Source organism: Lates calcarifer, unplaced genomic scaffold (assembly GCF_001640805.2).
Source record: "Lates calcarifer isolate ASB-BC8 unplaced genomic scaffold, TLL_Latcal_v3 _unitig_4112_quiver_405, whole genome shotgun sequence".
Classification (NCBI taxonomy): domain Eukaryota; kingdom Metazoa; phylum Chordata; class Actinopteri; family Centropomidae; genus Lates; species Lates calcarifer.
Window position 1 is genome coordinate 219,393 of NW_026116709.1, and position 18,715 is coordinate 238,107.

General features: G+C 39.7%; 1 protein-coding gene across 5 annotated transcripts; it reads left to right on the forward strand.

Annotated features, from left to right (window-relative positions):
* Positions 1-1,213: 1,213 nt before the first annotated feature.
* Positions 1,214-18,255, forward strand: cunh6orf136 (chromosome unknown C6orf136 homolog). Of its 5 annotated transcripts, none has more exons than XR_007810735.1 (9): positions 1,222-1,330; positions 2,200-2,310; positions 2,812-3,056; positions 3,966-4,643; positions 8,048-8,136; positions 8,276-8,476; positions 8,616-8,685; positions 9,620-9,815; positions 16,378-18,255. XR_007810735.1 is itself a non-coding variant. In XM_018695474.2 (8 exons), exons 3-8 carry the CDS (start codon positions 2,958-2,960, stop codon positions 9,761-9,763), a joined length of 1,281 nt encoding a protein of 426 aa, XP_018550990.1. In that variant the 5' UTR covers positions 1,243-1,456; positions 2,200-2,310; positions 2,812-2,957; the 3' UTR covers positions 9,764-18,255. The 5 variants fall into 5 exon arrangements, 3 of the variants coding, with proteins under 3 accessions (XP_018550991.1, XP_018550990.1, XP_018550992.1); XR_001963109.2 differs by having other exon boundaries at positions 17,619-18,255; XM_018695474.2 differs by having other exon boundaries at positions 1,243-1,456; positions 9,620-18,255.
* The last annotated feature ends 460 nt before the right edge of the window (positions 18,256-18,715 follow it).

Here is an 18,715-nt window from a genome sequence, read left to right on the forward strand (position 1 = left end):
TGACCATCACATCCTCTTACAGAGACTAGAGCATTCTTTTGGCATAAATGAACCACACTAAATTGGCTTAAATCCTATCTATCTCATAGGCTTCAGTTCATACATGTCAGTGACAAATCCTCCATGTATACAGCAGTTAGACATGGAGTTCCACAGGGGCCTGTGCTTGGACCAATTTCATTCACCTTATATATGCTTCCTTTAGGGCAATGTCATCAGGAAACACTCATAAAAATGCATACATTTCCATTGAACACCTCAGAAAGACATTTTCTAATATATAGTTATGCTAGATGACATTGCCCTGGCCTTCAGCTCCACCTTAAGGAAACTCAGAGTTATCTTTGATCAGGATATGTCCTTGAACTCCCATGTAAAACAAACTTCAAGGACAGCCTTCTTTCACCTGCGCAATATTGTCAAAATCAGGCACTCTGTCTCAAAAGGATGCAGAAAAATAATTCCATGCATTTGTTACTTATAGGCTTAACTATTGCAATTCATTATTGTTTGGCTGCTCAAGTAAGTCTCTGAAGACTCCCCAGTTGATCCAAAATGCTGCAGCACAATTACTGACAGGAACTAGAAAAAGACATCATATTTCTCCTGTGTTTGCTTCTCTATATTAGCTCCATGTTGAGAATGGAATTGAAAACCCTCCTTCTCACCTACAAAGCCCTTAATGATCAAGCACCATCATATCTTAAAGAGTTTATAGTTCCCTATTATCCCACTAGAATACTGTGCTCCCAGAATGCTGGTTTACTGGTGGTTCTTAGAGACTAGGAGGCAGAACACTGTCAGGCGCCTCTACTGTGGCACCTTCTCTCAATTTGGATCTGAGAGGCAGGGGTGACAGATGTGTACAAAATATTTTGTAACTTTTATGAAGAATAATTTTACTGCAAATTTGCATAGAAGCACCCAAAGGACTCTTTTTGTCAAATAGAGGAGCTAGTAGTTAAGGTAGTGTTATGTTGGTGCCAAAACTGTGCTTTGGAAAGAGAGATACCAAAAAGGCAGCAATTCAGAAAGCAGGGAGAGGAAGATCAGTCTGAGAGCAGGAAGCTGTAACTTAAGTATTTTATTTGGGAGAAACTGGGTTTTTAAACAGATATTGAATTTAAATATGATCCACTCTCCAGCAAAGCAGGTGGCGGTAATGCACCTAGATGTTGGTTGCCACCCACTATTTAAAAAAGAAGAAGCCGGAGAAGTTCGTGGTAGTTGGGGGCAGTAGCACTATTTCCAATAGCAGTGAAGGCAGCATTACCATCGGCTGCGTGAGGCGTGTTTGGCCGGGCAAGGACACAGGGCTGAATGACATTGTGTAAGTTAGCTAAGTAATGCTTAGTAGCTCGTTAATGGCGTTAACATTCCCGTGACTACTGTATAAAATTTCTCTTGGATACGCACCGCATCTATACGGGCTTCAGCGGGGTTTCGTTTGTAAAAGGTAACCTTTACAGGGACGCTTGCCAAGCCGGTGGCTAGCTCCTTACTAGTTCGTAGCGAGTTAGCATAGCGAGCTAGCAGCTATCATTGGCTGTCACGGCAGCCAGCGCAGGTACTGTCAGTATGTCAGGGGAGATATCTCGAGCTTTATTTCCCTGAAAAATTGTGTCCCAAAAAGTGAGCAAGTGGTGATGAATAGCAGCTTAAAATGTTAAAATGCACTTGTCTCCATTGCTATCTAACTGATGATTTACATTACATAAATGACAAGGCTAGTGTGTTAGTGGATAGTGGTTTACACTTTCCTTGTCAATGCAGTTTACTTAAAACTACAACAACGATAGTGTTTTGTCTCTGTTCTTTCAACAATTTGGCATTCTTGATTCACAAGTAGCCCACTGACATGACTAGAAATGACTAGCAGTATGCCTATTAGTACAGCACACCTATTTCGCCGTATTTAGTAATGTCATGTGTTGAATTTGCAGGACATTGTATTTAGGATACGGCTAAAGTTAATTTGTCATAATAAGGCCTGTTGACCTCTTGAATTCTATATGGGGCTATCTATCTACGTATCTATAAATATCTTTATTTAGGAACTGTTAGTTTTCACTTGTGCCCATTTAAATTGTAAGAATCCAGTCTGGTAGAACATTTATTTTGTAGTATGTTCATGTCTGGTTAATTCAGTTTCAGCTTCCACCAGTGAGTCTCTGATTATAAACTTGTGGTCTGCTGCAGGTCATGTGCTCCTGGCATTGGTTCTGAAAACCTAAGTGGAAGACCCAAGTCAGAGAAAAATCCATCAGTGCTTTCAAGTAGAATTTGCTTGACCTCTCATTTCCTATACTGGTACGTCAGCATTAAATAAGGTTAAACAGTCACAGGCACAGCAATTTATTATACTTTGATTTTTACATCTTTATTATACTGAGATTTTACATCTTTGAAACATCATGGTGACATTCATTCATGTATCATTTTATCCTCTTTTCCAATTAGGGTTGTAACTAACAATAATTTCATTATCTATTAATCCACTGACTGTTTCCTCTTAATTGTTTTGTTTGCAAAATGGCAAAATAAATAAATAAAGAAATAAATAAAACCTCAGACCCCTGACATCTTCAAGTCAAATCAGTTTTATTTCTGTAATGCCAATTCACTACAGAAGTTATGTTGATGTTGTTGTTTTGACTGACCAATATTTCTGAGTTCCAAATTTTATCAAAAAAGACAAAGAAAGGCAGCAGATCCTCACATTTGAGAAACCAGGTCCAGAAATTTGTTTCCTGGCCCACTCTTTGAGTAGTCATTGTCACTAGCTCTGCCCTCTCTTTTCTGTGATCACAGGTTTGCTGAGGTGTAAAATCTGCTGCTGTAGTTTGGAATCATCCAGTCATAAGGTCCTGAGGACACGGATTACGTGTCCTTTGCGGTGCCCTGTACTGTGGGTGATGCTCAGCTGGTGACTGGGGTTGTTTTGGCCCCTGTGGTGAATGGCTGTGAGCAGATGGGGCATCGCCTTTTGGGTGGGTTGTGTCCGCAGCCATGACAGAAGGCAAGCCATCAGAAAACAGAGCTGGATGCTCAGCCAGGTAATCTGCTTGATTCTGAGACCCTCACTTTCATTTCATATTTGGTCTTGTGTGGTTAAGGGTAGACCAGCACTGGGTCTTGAAGACAGTTGGCTCTGTGTAATTTGTGCTGAAGCAGCAGTCAGTCTTTTTCATCGCTATTGAATATCTTTACATTTCTACATTTGTTTACATTTCTTCATGACACATTTCTCAAAAGGTGAGGGATTTAGCTATTTTGCAGTGAGAGAATGTTCACAGCAGTGGTGTGTTCACACACTTCGCTTTTTTGAAAAAGAAAGTAACTTTTTATTCACCAACAAACCACAACATTAAAACCAGTCACCAGTTTTAATAATATAGACATATACACTGTAGATATTTATCTATCTATCTCTATATGCATATATACACGCACACGCACACTGTAGATATAGATATATACTGAGTGTATAAACCTTTCAGCCACAACATTAAAACTAGTAACTGAAGACTTGAAGCTGTAATCGTTGCCCAAAGTCTTTCAACTAAGTAGTGAATAAAGGGTCTGAACATGACCAGAAATGTCAGAACAACAATTTAAGATTTGAAGGTTGGTACCATTTCTAGAGTGTCTTCTGAATGTGAATTGACACAGCTTAATATTTGTTTGTAGGCATAGATTTTCTGGTTTGATGTGCCTAGTTGATTCCCTCTTCCTCCAGTCTTTGTGATGAGCTAGCCCAACCATATTATGGACCTGTCTCTGTGCAAGATGTACAGAGATGAAACCATTAAATATCTTCTTATCTGACTCTATAACACTAACGATACATTTCAAAATGTCAGACTGCTAATGAAATGTAAGCATCAACACAGTATGTGAGCAAGTGTTATAGTCTTAATTGTATGTATGTAAAAAATTATTAAAAGTCCTTATTGCTCCTTTAGGCGGTTGACTGGCTGTGGATCCGTCAAGCACGTCCCCTGAGCAGTGCATCATGGGCCCTGGCACCTCCCAACAGCCTGAGATATCAGAACATTAAGCAGCCGGTGCTGTCCCACCCGTTCCACAATGCCAGCCAGCCTCAGAGAGGAGGTTACTACGAGGAGGACTGGGAGGAGTCTGTCAGCGTGTGTGTGCTGGTGCGACAGGGCGACTCAGATGGCCTACATACTCTGCTGGAGATCCCTCTGTTCGGTCACAATAAACTAGGAGAATTCCTTACTCTGGGGGCTCACAAGTCGTCTGAGTTCTCGTTCCCCCTAACCATGGTGGATGGCAGTAGAGAGGATGACATCAGCATGGACAGCTTCAAGAGAAACGGTGTTGACATTGTAAAGAGAGAACATGGCTGTTTCAGAAGCCTGTTTGAAGCAGAGAGGTGTCCTGCACCGTTCATGTACGGCTCTCAGTTTTATTGTTTTCATTGCCCGGGCACAGAGCCAGTGCCTGGCAGTGGGGTGAAATCTAGGCAGAATATTGGACTTGACAAGCCTGTGGAAGTGACTCTTCTACAGCCTACCACTCTGTGTAGCCATACACAAAGAGCAGAGGGAGGGAATATTGAAGGAGACAGTGAAGGAGAGGAGAAACTGGCCATGATGTATGAAAGACTCAGGATAGAGGTAAGAAACTTTGTCTGGATAATATTGTGTTTAGATAGGAGGTGTACTGTGTGAAGCATGTTAGCAGAGCAGCAGTAGCCTCAGTGTTCTGTCTCTCATACAGGATGTGTTTAGACTTAGTATTGACTTGTAAGTCATCTATGTTTTGGCAGTGCACAGAGCTAACACAAAATTACTGCACTTTTTTGTGTAAAAAAAGAAAATGCACTGGAAGTGTAATAATGCACTTGGGGCCATGGTTTCAAGCCTATAGCACAAGTAAAATGCAACCTGTTGCGTGGCCCGTGTCGACAGCTGTATTGATTAAAACAGAATAGATGTTTGGTCAGACGAACGTGAGATGGACGAGTGTAAAAGATGGCTGTGATGCTTTCTATGTGGACACACTGTAAATTAATTAAAGTTGCACAACCCACTTTCACTTATTATTTTCCAAATAAGAAGATCAAACAATGCAAAAGTACGATGTACCAAAATAAGATAAGATAAGATAAGATAGACTTTATTAGTCCCACAATGGGGAAATTTACAATATAGAATTGAAAGTTATGGCATCGTATTTGGTTGCATTATAACTTTCACTTTTTTATTGATTTGTATGCCTCTGCACGAGTGACACTCTTGGACATCTGTCCCTTTCTTGTGAACTTGGAATTTCTCAGTAATGCCTTATGGAAAGTTCTTTGAATTTGGTACAAACATTCATTTGGACTCAAAGATGAACTGATTTAGATTTTTTCAAGACAAGTCACCATCTACTACAACAGTTGTCAAAAAGAAAACCATTGTGATTTTAACAAGACTGAAAAACTGCAGCTTCTACAAAAACTGTAGGAGCAACAGCACTTACATCGATGTAACTTGGTTTTGTCCATATCCATGAGCTCAATGCTCTTTTCTAAAGTCATTCTTTGAATGTTTTAGTCATAATCTTCACTGTCTAAAACCTTTTACAGTGTTAAATCTTCTCTGTCCTGCTGTTATTACAGACACACTCTGAACTTGCTGCTACCCCACAAGTTGCCCATAGACTTTACTCTTCTGTCAGGCCACGACTGTTAAGCCTGCAAACACCTAAGACTAATAGGAAAGTGCTCCTTGAAGGCAACTAAAAACATTGAGTTTTTATAATTTAAATAATGATATTGGATAATTTTTTTATACTGTTTCACATAGTGTTGAGAGAGGCTCTGTTCCAAGGCTGGATTTTTAGTTATTTGTGTAGCTCCACCGATCTGCCACAGTGTTAAAATCACTGACAGGTGAAGTGAGTAATATTGATCATTGATCCTCAGTACAATGTTGCTGGGAAACCTTGGATCCTTGGATGTTACTTTGACGCATACCACCCACCTAAACATTGACCCCCACCAAGAATGTCTCAAGGAACATGACAAAGAGCCCAAGGTGTTGATCTGGCCTCTAAATTCCCCAGATTCCAATCTAATCCAGCATTTCTAGGGTCCACCGGAACAAGCAGATCCACCAACCAGAAAGTCGGTGGTTCAATCCCCGGCTCCTCCAGTTTGCATGCCAAAGTATCCTTGGGCAAGATACTGAGCCCCAAATCACCCCCAGTGTGTGTGCATCGGTGCATGAATGTGTTAAAGAGCACTGTGTATAGAATAAGGGTTGTATGAATGTGTGTGTGAATGGGTGAATGTGACATGTAGTGTGAAGCGCTTTCAGTGGTCCATCTGACTAGAAAAGCGCTATATAAGTACAGTCCATTTACCATTTTACCACAGAATCCAAAGGATCCTCTGCCAGTGTCCCAGTCCCAGACACCACAGGACACCCCTAGAGGTTCTGTGTCCATGCCCGATGGGTCAGAGCTGTTTAAGCAGCATGAGGGGGACAACACAAAATTAGGATGGTCCCAAAGAGACTGGATCAGACTGGGATCTGGGAAGTTTGGAGGCCTGGCCAACACCTTGGGCTCTTTGTTGTGTTCCTTGCAAAATTTCTGAGCAGTTCTTGTGGTGTGGTGGGAACACTGTCTTGCTGGGGGAGGTGTCATAGCATTTGTGGGATGTGCATGGTCTACAAGAATGTTTAGGTGGGTGGTCTGTCAAAGTAACATCCAGCTGAATGAAGGACCCAAGGTTTCCAAGCAGATGTAACCAGTGTTATTCACTTCATTCTCATCGTCAGTGGTTTTAATGTTGTGGCTGATCACTGTAATCTTCCAGGCTCCAGACTACAACCAGTTAGTTGCATTTTGTGACCATGTTTGAAGACAGAACAACTAGGAGTGCCAGTGCGACCCCAACCAAATCCCATTCTAGGGTCGGATCCAGTGTTTCCTATTCATTGCTTTATTTATGGCGGCCCATTGACTGATACATATTGATTTTCTGTTTTGTCATTTATGTCTGGGGCTGTATTTTCCACACACAAACACACACACACAGAGGGGTGCGGGGAACCAGGTGAATTTAAGATAACTAATTCTTTATCAAACCAGCTGTTCAATAAGCCTTTAGTCTAACCGATTATCTTAGTTTGTCACAAATTTGGTAAATTTCTGTAAACTTCAGATAATTCTACACCCCACCTTTTTGTTTTTAAACGATAAATAAAAATTCCATTCCTTTATTTATGAAAAGAACCAGTAACAGTATGAGCTGCACAGATAAGGTTATGGATAGATAAAATGCTAACCATACTACCATTTGACCATACACCCTTATTTTATTTTCTCCCAATATAAAAGGGCAATGTAAATCATTCATGTAAATCTTAATAATACTTTTTCCTTTACAATAAAACAACACATCATTATTTCTGTAAATTATCTATTTATTACCAAAACATTAAGCACAGTTAAGATGGAAAAATGAATGGGTTTGCATTGAATGTTGATTTAAGTGGTGCTCCTAACTTTTGGCCTCATACTCCTAAATGTCTAGTAGATAGTGGAAAAACACTATCTACTAGCCCTGTTATGTCAGTGGAATCTTGAATTTGGTTTTTGGAACCAAACTTTAAGCACCAGAAATATAGAGAGTTTCATCAGCTCTCTATATATTTCATCATCCAATATTTCAGACTGATTTTAATAAATGTTTAAATCTATTACAAGTGAACTTTTGATAAATTGTCTTACCTTGCTGTTACACATTTTCTGTAATGGCTTCTGTTTTCACATTAAAACTCATTTATTGTGAAGCATATGCATGACTTGTGCCCTTGCTGTGGCAATGCTATTTGTCTGCTATTGCTATTGGCATGCAAAAGGAGTTGCCATAGAAACTGAATTAACACCTTTCTGTCAAAAAACTTACTGTCAAGCTCTTGTGTCAGAATTCTGTAGACTGTAGTTGTACTACTAGTAAACTGGAAACTCACGGGAAAGTTATTCCTCAACATCAGAAAATGAATTTTCTGTGTTTGTTTTGCAGCTTCCACGTTTCTTTATAAAGAACCATGATTACACCTTGTACTCAATTGATGTGGAATTCATCAATGGCCTCATCAATACCAAAACCAGGTGAATCTACTTGTTCAGTCTGGGCTAATGGTACAATAGTACATTATTACAGACACTCTTGTGCTTGGACCAAATACTATAGTTTTGCATTCTCTGATTCTGTCACTTTCTGTGTGATTGTTGCTGTGTGTTGATGTAGAGGCCGTGTGGTGTACCAGCTTACCCTCAACCTTTGGCGCCTGCTGTGTCTTTGTTACTACGCCGAGGCTCGGCTAGAGGTGCTGAAGCTCACTAAGCACATGGAAGATGGAACCATCAAGGCTCGCTGGAGGATCAGGGGCCTTCCTTTCCACACACTGTTGCTGCGCTTTTATCGCAAAGACAAATCTCAACTTTACAGGTAACACAAAGTACATCTAGTGTGTCTGTTTTCAAAGCTGTTGCCGTATTAAATATATATCATACAGAATTTTTGATTCCAAGTTTTTTGTCTTTTGTCATAATTGTTTTCTAATTTATCCAAATGTGCTCTGTTATAGGTCATATGATGCATTTTCTACTTTTTACATTGGACAAGATGGACTCATTCATTGTCATAAAGTTGAAAAGGTAAGCAGCTAACTCCCCTTAAGTACCTGCTGACATTTACAAGTGGCTATCGTGAATTTTTGAGTGGTACAGAGGAGGGGCTCCCAACCCTTTTACTGTTTCAGAACTTCACAAAAATGGTATTGCTCACCAATACCATCATTGGAAAAGGAGTTTCTGACACTGTTAGACAATCCAACAAGCACTTCTCTGATGCATACTCAGGCTTTTGTTTCGTTGTCCTTTAAAACTGATGAAAGGAATGTTTAAGACGTCAACCTTGGCTCTTGTTGCTGTCACATAGATGTTATGAGTTCAAGTTATAGCGAACTGATAACGTCTCGTTATGCCTTAATGTTTTTAGGCTGTCCGTCTGTCCCATTCTCGTGAACTCAAAATTTCAGTAATGCCTTGAGGGTATATCTCGAAATTTGGTGCTTGGATTAACTAATTAGATTTTGTAGGTCAAAGGTCAAGGTCATTGAGACTGTTGAGGGCTGTTAAATGTGATCTGTCAAGACAACCTTGAATGAGTTTCTTGCACAAATGTTCTGATCAGATTTTGATTGTGAAGGGTGAAAGGTCAAGGTCACAGTGAACTTTGGAAAAAAGGTAACGTAATCCTAAACCATGACTGTGAACTGATTCAAATGTGTCCCAGACTAGCCATTGTCATTGCTGGTCATTGTTAGCAATATTATTTGATAACAGTGCTTTATATGGTATTTTGCACCTACAAACGGCGTAGCAACATGTTCCACAGATAAAAACTGAACAGTACTATGTGTATGACTGACTTAACGTGAAATAAGACAGAACTGCCACCTAGGAACTTGGAAATTCCGACTTCTGAGTACAACTGGAACGCACCATAACATTTGTATGGAAATGAAGCTATTCATTCTGTGTTAAAATTTTCTTGCTCAACTCCCTGTTTTCTCTGTCTTTGTTACAGGTGATGCCAGCTCAGCCCCCTGTCCTGCCCAGAGTAACTTCCCTCCTGGCAGGGGCTTTGGTGGCCCTCGGGGTGCAGGAGCATCGACCTGCGCTCAACCTGCTGCCCCTCCTCCTGTCCTCACTGCGCCAGAGCAGAAACTGATCCCAGGACCATTAGAGGAATAACGGCCGGTGAAATCAACAGTGTGTCCAAGGTCCATGAGATTCTGAAAAGTTTCATTCATTTTCAGCATAGAAACACATTAAATACAGAGTCAAGGCTTTATACTGTTTTTCCTTTATCTAATTGTTCAGCTATTATTTGTTAACCTGAACACAGGGTCTAGGTGTCACATGGCTATCATCCCTGCCAGCTGTTGTTATAATAGGCAACCTTTTTTTTTTAAATTTTAAAACAAAACAAACTATTAAATCAAGGGCTGCACGATTAATCATATTAAAATCGTGATCTCGATTTAGAGTTCTCTGCGATCTCATTTCTAAATGACAGTGATTCTGCTGCTTTTTCATCAGTGACACCCACTGCATCATTTCTATCTTCTTCTTCAGTAAATGACAACGATTCAGAGATAAACCCAGTGACAATGACAGATAGTTTCCGCTTTAGCTGTGCATGCTATTGCTAGGGGCATGCAGCTCTCAACAGGTAGAACTCACCTGACACCGGAGTGGAGAGAATCAGAGTTAGTCTCACTGCCTGCATCACGCTGTTATTCTGCCCTCCATTTTCATCAACTATCTAACTCCACAGTTAGTCTTGTGGTTTGGTCATTTAAGACAAGATGTGGTTGTAAAGTTTACATCCTGTCACTCTGTTGCTTCTGCAGTGCTCTATGTGTGAACTGTGAGGCAGCTAAAAAAAAAGTGATATTCTGTGTCGAATCAGGGTGCTCCTGACTGATGATGTATAATAGTTGACATTTAGGGGGAAGAGTTTATCACCACACCCTTCAAGCTTTCATAGGCACAAGTAAATTACAGACTCAATCACCTACCACTTAGTCAAAGACATGCCCTTTCCTATATCAGTCTGCATTACATTTTCTGTTTTCTCCTTGTGTAACTGGTAAATGAGTGCAAAAAACATCATCATCATCACTTTTCTCCAGAATCGTGTAGCCCTTGATTTGCCTCAAATCTAGAAAAAAATCTGTCATTTAAAAGTCAAAGCAAAAAATGAGATGCAATTTAAAATTTAACCCTGAATATCTTGTTATCAACGCTGCAGATGAGACTAATATCAGAACATCATGATGACAAAAATGTGGGTCCTAGTTCAAAATTGGAATGCAATGCTAACATCTGCTGTAGATTTACACTTTTCACATGGTGACATGAAGCTTGCTGCACAATCTGCATTTACCAATTAAAAAAATATTTTACACTGCCTCCTCTATAAAGGAATAGTTCAACATTTTGGGAAGTATGCTTATTTGCTTTTTTCCCTAAGAGTAAGATGAGAAGGTTGATGATAATTTTATATTTGTGAAAGAAAAAAATACCTTGAGCAAAGAAGCTCAAGGTATTTTTTTGTCATAGTGGTGCCAATCCTCATGCTAACTGTACACTCACCATCTCTGTTGTAGAGATTTGGAATATGTAGTCCAACAAAAATAATATTGGGGCAAGCAGCACAACCTCAATTCAACTTATAAACAAATAAACAAATAAATATAAATTCAAGATAAATCATTTCAAATATTTGTATATAAGTCTGACCCTCCTATCATTTTGCTGACTCTATAGACTAACTGCCTATTCTTTTGTGCTCACCATTTTGTTGATTTTTTGAGACCAACTGGCGTAATGCGTAATTGAAGAGGTAGGACACTCTGAACCCAACACTAAATTGGGTTGCATTCAATTTACAGTGGCAAGAAAAAGTCAGTGAACCCCTAAGAATTATCTGCATTTATGTATACATGTTTAAAATACAGATCTTCATCAAACTTATAATTGATGAACGATCTATTTTAACTATTAACACAAATCATTGTATTGTTCTTGTCCACATTGAAAACATCATAAAACATGACACCAACAAAAGCTAACTGGAGTCAGGACCTAACAAACCTGGAGCCCAATCAAAGAAATGATGATTGGAGGTGTGGGTTAGAGCTACTTTGACTTATAAAAAACACTAAGACATTAAGTCTGCTGTTCAAAGGAAAGATCTGCTGATGTGATCCTTGCCTTGAAAAAAGACTGGAGAAGAAGATCAAGAATTGTTGATTTACACAAAGCTGGACAGGGTTACAGAGTCATCTCAAAGAGTTTAAATACTCATCAGTCCACAGTAGGGATGGGCATTTTAATTACTTTCTGAAGTCAATTAATCAAGCTAATTTAAGTCGATTAGTTGTGATGTCATCATTAACACGTGCTCTCCACTCAAACCAAAATAATATGTTGTCATGTCGAGTCATGTTTTTTGCACTGTAGTGTACAGATGCACTAACTTTACCTTTCAAGCTGCAGTCATCAAGAAGGCACCTCAGGCTAGTTCTAAGCAGTGTGTCTCATCTGTGCTGAGAGTCTAAAGCAAATAACCCGAAAAGTTCCAAGTAACCTTCGAATGGAAGGTGACAGTGACAAAAAAAATTGTCTGAAATCATTTAAGTCACTAAAGCTATTTGTTATTTGTTCCTGTCGTTTGCTGCCACATGAGCATTTCGGTACTATATATTCACAGTGTTTTCCGTAAGCGTCAGCTGTTGGCCGAAAGGCTGGACACTAAAACATTTTCACCCGACTACTTTCTGAATGTTTGAAGTCACTGTCACTTTATATAATGTTATAACTCTAATCTTAAACCAGATGAGGATTTTTGTCACCAGACGTCTGGATCTTCAGTAATCAGAGAAACAAGCTGAGCAAACAGCCGCTCTCAACGTCCCGTGTCTGCATTACATAGAAACATTGATTTTTCAAAATATGAAACTGCATTATTCAATGAGGCCTCAGTGGATAATTCAGCTCCCAGTAAAAACCTCCTGAACAATGAGCACTGAAAGAATCGTAAAAACGTAAAAACAGGCTGAGCATCTAGAAACAACATGAGCGGCAGCTCGGTTAACAGCCTGCAGGGCCAACCCCACCCCGCCCCCCAGCATAATGTCGTAATTAGTTTATTTTGATTGCCAACGTCTTGCAGTCTTTTGCTTGCACCATACAGAGCAAGATGCAGCAGAGAAGCAACACTCAGCAGAAACAGAACCTTAAACATTAGTTCCGTGTCTTTCCTTACACCTCCACCTGATTAAAAATAAATCAGCTAAAAATTTGTTGATTCTTAAAAATAGATGTCGACTATGTTTACTGTGTCGATTAATCGACTTATTATTAATGAACATCCCTAGTCCACAGTCAGACAGATATCTCTAAATGGAGATGATTTAGTTCTGTGGTTACTCTCTGTTCAGAATATGGCTTAACTGAAGCAGGTCTGTAGAGAAAATTCCTCCTGAACATTGTGCAGGTCTGATCCACAGCTGCTGAAAGAGCTTGTTTGTGATAATGTAGTAGCAAATGACCTTTTAAGTGTGCAGCTTAAGTCTGTATCCACTTTTATACAGTTGCCTTGCTGTTGTTTAAAAGATCTGAAGGTCTATTTAAGCCAGCAGTGGAGGTGAATTCACGTCTGTGTGAAAGGGAGAGCACGACAGGATAGACACTGACCAACACTAAGGCTGCTGTGTTACACATCATGTTTCTGATTCTGCGATGTCAGCATGATATCTAAAGTTGTACCTCGGGGTGGCATTACACCAGCTTTGTTTGGTTCAGTATAAACAAGCATAGGAGGTGTAATCAGGGGTCTTCATAACAGTACAATAGCCTTTATGCAAACCATGTCATGGCTTCAAATTGCATTAATATACAGACATCATATTATCTCAGATTGTCTTCATTTTACTGTCAGAAAGCTTTATTCCCAAAATGTTGAATTCTTTTTTTAAATACCCCACTTCCATATCACAATGGCTTCATGTGGATGAATGATTTGATGAGTGTGCCTGGTCCCAGGAAATCTGGAGGGTTTCTGACCTCACCAGACAGCTTACAAAATGCAGATTTAACATCATAATCTGTGTCTGCCTTCCCATATGTAGCAGTCATAGCACATGTTGAGTACAATTAGATAAAAGAAAAATATGCACTGACTGGTGTGACATGGGCTTCTCAGCACACAGTCATGTCTTGAAAATCCATTTTGAGTCTTCTTGCTATCATTAAAGAAATTATTCAAGACATGTCTTGGTACAGTAATGGGAGGATATTCTCGTGGAAGATTGTTGTAGATGTGATACTGCTGATCAAAGAGGTTATTTTTGTTAAATCTACAGGGCCTATTCATGTGAAACTGCTGCTTTCACAAGTGATGTGTGTGATGGAACCTCTGGTTCGTTACATTTCACTGATGAAACTCTTTATCACAAATACAAACATTGTACAGATTAGATAGATAATAGAACGATGAGTACATTCTAGTACATTAATTAAATAATACTATAACATTGCAGACTTAAGGTTTCAAACTTGTCTAAAAACAAAAGTCTTTCTACCTGTTCTGTCTCCCTGTGGCTGTATCCCACTGCCTGCCTGATTTTTGCTCAAGAATTCTGTAGTCTAAAAGCAGTGAATTGTACAAATCTTTCCTGGAAGCTATTTGTGTTGTTGTGCTCGAACATTCACATGAAAAGTGACTTAAATGTGATGAAAAAACTTTAAACCCTACTCACTGTCTTGCCTCCATACCACAGGGACCTAGTGCTATGATAGTGCTAAGCTGATTTTGGCAAAGAGGCCACACAGTAGTAACATCCATAACACGACTGTATATATAAAATCTGAAATGTTAAAAATACTTTGGGTGCCCTGGATTGTGGGAAAATGTGATCTGTCAGGTCTCCATTCTGTTATTTCAACATCAGATGTATCCGGTGATTCTCAGTAGAATTAGGGCTACGTCAGCTTGAATATCTACTCTGAGCCTGGCTTAAGGTGGTAGACTTTCTGAATGGAAACCATTGTATGATTGTGTATTAGTGTGGGCTTTGATCTGACACAGCTTTGTGTGTGTGTGTAATGTTGTGTTGTGAACAGAATACCTTCCTTCTTATAAGCCATTGTTTACCAAAAAAGGTGTATGTTGTGACTGTTAAAACATTTTTTAAAAATCATCGTAACAACATTTCACAACAGGCCTACCACAGACCTTTGCTGCAGATTGCAAGAAACAGTCAGCAAAACACTAGATGTCCATTCATGTACAGTAGAGCTGAACAACTAGAGTAAGAAGCTTATCTGTTTAGAAAACCTAATCATAGTCATCTGTGGTCCTGTTAATGTACTAAATTGTATTCCCACCAGTTTAATTAAATGAGTAGTTTTGCTGGGAAATAAAAAATCAGGATGTTGACTAAGAGCTAAGGTGTTTGGAAACTCACAAAACCTTGCATGTGAGTCAGACATGGTGAAAATGTATGTTATGCCTCTTGTGCATGGGTGGTAAAATAGCTTTACCACCTACAAAAATTTTAGCGCATAGCCTTTGTGGTTTATTTCACCAGAGTCCTGGCCTGAGCATATATACATACCAGTGTTCATTTATACTCCTAGCACCTTCTACTAGCAACAGAAATGGCATCTTTATACTTTGATATACTTGTCCTGGCAGGTCGACCAGATCCACCTCAAACTTGGTCAGAAAAGCTTTAAGAAGTTAATACTTTTTGGGATCGTAAATTTTCACCGACCAACGGTGCCCTGGTAGCACAGCAGATTATGAGAACAGGAAGAAAGGGACTAGGTGTGCTCTAAAACTAGTGCTGAATAGATGACGCCTCATGGAGTGTGTGGCACATTCCTCTAACTGGTGAGTTTTAGACTGAAACTCATGAAACCTGACACGATGTACATCAAGATGTATGATATTTTCCAAGCCAGCATTCCCGACATGCACATGCGAGAGCTCAATCAAAACTGCTTGCAGCTTGAATTCTAATTTCTATCTGAAGAAAGGAATAAATCATAACAACTTGCCTGGAGAGGACCTGCATCCTCAGCAGCACAGTTGAAAGTTACTTTTATGCAGAGACCAGCAAATGTTGGTGCTGTGAAGACCCTTGAACATGCTGCCTTTGCTTGTTAATGCAGCCCCAGTATGTGATTTCATACATTATGGCGGTATCACAGAATCAGACGTGTGACGTGCAACACAGCGGCGTCAGCGTTGGTCTGTGCCTCCTCCACTGTGCAGGCTCTCTCTTTTTCACAGATATCAATTCCAGCTCTGTGACTACCTTTGCTTCCACCTTAAAGGTGGGGCAGTAAGGCCTCCCTAATGGTGAGGCAGGGTAACAGCACAATATTCCATCCTTGAAGAGGCTGTGTAAAAGGGGCTGATGTTATAAACAGCAGCACCACACTGTGACACAGAAGGACCCACAATCTCCCACTTAATCTTGATTTATACTGCATAGATACTGCAGGTGCATTGCATCTGAGCTATAGCTATGCTTAATCAGCTAATCATGTGGCAACAGTCTCAATTAACCTCAGCAACTTTGACCATGGGATAATGGTCAGTGCCAGAAACTGCTTAGCTCCTGGGATTTTCATGCACAACAGTCTTCTGAGCTCACTCAGAATGGTGCCAAAACCACCTTGTGATGAGAGAGGTCAGAGGAGAATGAGCAGACTGGTTGGAGCTGACAGAAAGGTTGTGCTAATTCTGATAATCACTCTTTACAGCTGTTGTGAGCAGGCAAGTATCACAGAGTGCACAACTCATCCAACCATGAGGCGGATGGACTGTAACATCTAACCACGTCAGCTTCCACTCCTGTCGGCCAAAAACAGAAATCTGTAGTGGACACAGGCTCACCAGAACTGGACAGCTGAAAACTGGAAACTAGTCTGATGAATTTCTGCTGAGGCAGCAGATGGTAGGGTCAGAATTTGGCTTCAACAGCATGAATCCATGGACCCAACCTGCCACCATGTTCATCCCTTTTATGGCCATAGTTTACCATCTAATGACTTCTTCCAGCATTATAATGCACCATGTCATGTCATGCCATAAACTGCTTTCATGAACATGACAGTGAGTTCAGTGAACTTCAGTGGTCTCTCCAGTCAGCAGATCTGAATCCAGTAGAACAGCCTTTGGGATGTGGTAGAACAGGAGATTGGCAGCATGAATGTGCAGCTGACAAATCTGTAGAAATGATGTGATGCAGTCAAATCAACATGGAGCAGAATCTCAGAGGAAAGTTTCCAACATCTGGTGGAATCCATTCCATGAAAGAAGTTTCTATTTTGAGAGCGAGGGGAGGCTCTAACTAGTATAAGTGCAGCCTTTCTAATAAAATGCTCAGTGTGTGTAAATCAGCCTTTGATGCATTCACAATACTTGGTATAATACAGTGCAATACATAGAATACAGTCAGTGTTGGTTTAAGTGTGCACATGAGATTTATAGATACATATATACACCAGACTTGTCAACTACCCTCTGTGCTGCGCTGTGTAGAACTTTGACACAGTGTTAGCTTGAACTATGAGAAGTGAAAAAACCTGCTGATAAGGTAGAAATCAGTGGATTAAAAAAATAAAAAAGAAAAAGAAATGGTGAGGAACAGTCAATCTAGGTCCAAATCTCAGCAGAGTATACAAAAGAAACCTTAAATATATAGAGGTAAGTCCTCAAAGAAGTTGCATCACCCTATTAGCAGGATCATGATGGAGTCTTCTTCGTTTTTGTCCGAGGCTTCCAACTTTGTCCTGACAAAATTTAGGAGAAATGTTTTGACTTCAGGTATAAAAAGTCCTGTGAACCAAATGTCACTGTCCAGTTTGACAAAACAAATACTGCAGTAAATGTATAAATCAGTATATCTGACATACTTCCCTGCCATTTCATAGATTAATAAATAAAAGGGCAACCGCAAAGAAACATCTATATTCAAGCCTTTTTTCTTGTATCTCTGTAGACAGTGGACTGGAAATCAATCAATCAACCCTCTTCCAGCTTGACAGCCAGTCAGAGCAGTAGCTCAGTAGCTGGGAATCATAGGAGGCGACTTGCTGAACAACTTAATGGATTTTTGTATTGTTAACAACAATTTGTCAGAAGAGACACTGGCTGCTCAGCTCTGTGGAACATGAATGAACAGACTTGCTGGACTGAGTTACATGGTTGCAATGGTTATAGTATGTTGACAGCATCCAACTGTTTTCTTAGAAGAGCCCTGATCTTTACTAAATGTGAGAAATGCATCCCCATTTGTCATTATTGCATAAATGTAAAGAAATCTCTGTATAGGAGCACTTTCTGTTGAACTTCATGTGTATTTAATTTGGTTGTGAAGCTCTGCTTATATGAGTAGGTGGGTGTTCAAGGTTTTGTTGTGACTTCACTGTTTCACGCAGCTCAATAATTAGTGCTTCTTGAAATCGAGCAATAAAGCATGCTGTAACAGTAGCTCTGGTGCATCAGGGAGTGAACATTCCCCGGTGTGTATTTATCAGTAATATCTAAATAGAAACATGACTTGCCAGGTTCCGTGTTGCTTAATTTCCATATATATTGCTGCAAGAAGTCCTGTGTGAATAAACGATCTTATGAAAAATCTGGTGTTCCTGTTATTTATTATTTCTGGATGGTGATGCCAGGCTGTGTGTGACCAGAGCAGGATATCACAACAACTACAGTCCAGACTGATATTTGCTGTGGGTAGATACAGATTCAGATTCAGACAACTTTATTTATCCCAAAGGGAAATTCAGTTTTGTAATCTACCTAACCACAAGACAAGAAGAAACACACAAACAAACAGACATAGTAGGCTGTGTCAGAGACAACAAGTAAAGGACACTGACACCTTGTGAAAGCCCTGTGTGTACTGTCTCACACAGGGGTCAGGCAAATGGGGTACATCCACAGTATAAATATAAAATATACTGCACATTACAGAATATATATTGCACAAAAAAGAAATATGAAACAGGAATAAATAAGAAATAAATAAAATGAAAAAACAAGACATATTTTCATAGAACATTCATTTAAAAAAGAACGACTTGTTTA

Bases quoted from the DNA above. Each gene is read 5' to 3' on its own strand.
- cunh6orf136 (XM_018695475.2), top strand. From the start codon at position 2,958: ATGGCTGTGAGCAGATGGGGCATCGCCTTTTGGGTGGGTTGTGTCCGC. The intron at 4,644-8,047 runs GTAAGAAACTTT...TTTGTTTTGCAG, and splicing joins ATGAAAGACTCAGGATAGAG to CTTCCACGTTTCTTTATAAA. The intron at 8,477-8,615 runs GTAACACAAAGT...GCTCTGTTATAG, and splicing joins GACAAATCTCAACTTTACAG to GTCATATGATGCATTTTCTA.